The sequence below is a fragment of the Mesitornis unicolor genome, unplaced genomic scaffold, assembly GCF_000695765.1.
Source record: "Mesitornis unicolor isolate BGI_N332 unplaced genomic scaffold, ASM69576v1 scaffold38397, whole genome shotgun sequence".
Lineage (NCBI taxonomy): Eukaryota > Metazoa > Chordata > Aves > Mesitornithiformes > Mesitornithidae > Mesitornis > Mesitornis unicolor.
Genome location: NW_010197746.1, coordinates 1,725 through 2,247, shown reverse-complemented (window position 1 = coordinate 2,247; position 523 = coordinate 1,725). Strand labels below are relative to the sequence as shown.

At 44.7% G+C, this 523-nt stretch overlaps 1 protein-coding gene across 1 annotated transcript in view; it reads left to right on the top strand.

Moving 5' to 3' along the window:
• Positions 1 to 347: 347 nt before the first annotated feature.
• Positions 348 to 523, top strand: part of LOC104544136 (folate receptor beta-like) — a gene marked incomplete at its 3' end in the record, with an annotated part of 1,246 nt that continues 1,070 nt past the window's right edge. The window contains exon 1 of the mRNA XM_010188908.1: positions 348 to 482. Within this exon, the coding sequence (XP_010187210.1) occupies positions 348 to 482 (135 nt within the window). The remainder of the gene's footprint in view (positions 483 to 523) is intronic.

Sequence of the window (523 nt, the reverse complement as noted above, 5' to 3'; positions counted from 1 at the left end):
TGATACATTATATGACATGTTATTTTATAGTATATATTATTTGTACTGTAGGATGTATTATTTATACAGTATAATTTGCATTATATGATTTTTATTGCATGATGACCCTGTCTGTTGCCTTTTATGACTCATTCTATGCATAATAATCTTTATTTTTACGACACATTCTTCATTTTATGCGATATATGATTTATACGGAATAACTTGTATTAGATGACATGATTATTTTCTGATTTTATCTGATTGCTTTTACCTGATTTTACCTGGTTTTGCCTGGTTTTACCTGGTTTTTACCTGGTTTATATGACACGACCACCCCATCCCCTGTCCCCGCAGCTCCATCAGCGATGGCGCTGGTGCTGCTGGTGCTGGTTTGTGCCGCCGTGGCCGTGCTGCCCACCAGGGACCCCCTCCTGAACGTCTGCATGGACGCCAAGCACCACAAGGCCAAGCCTGGCCCCGAGGGGACACAGTACGAGCAGGTACGGCCCTGCCCCAGCCAGCACTGGGGAGGGGACGGGGC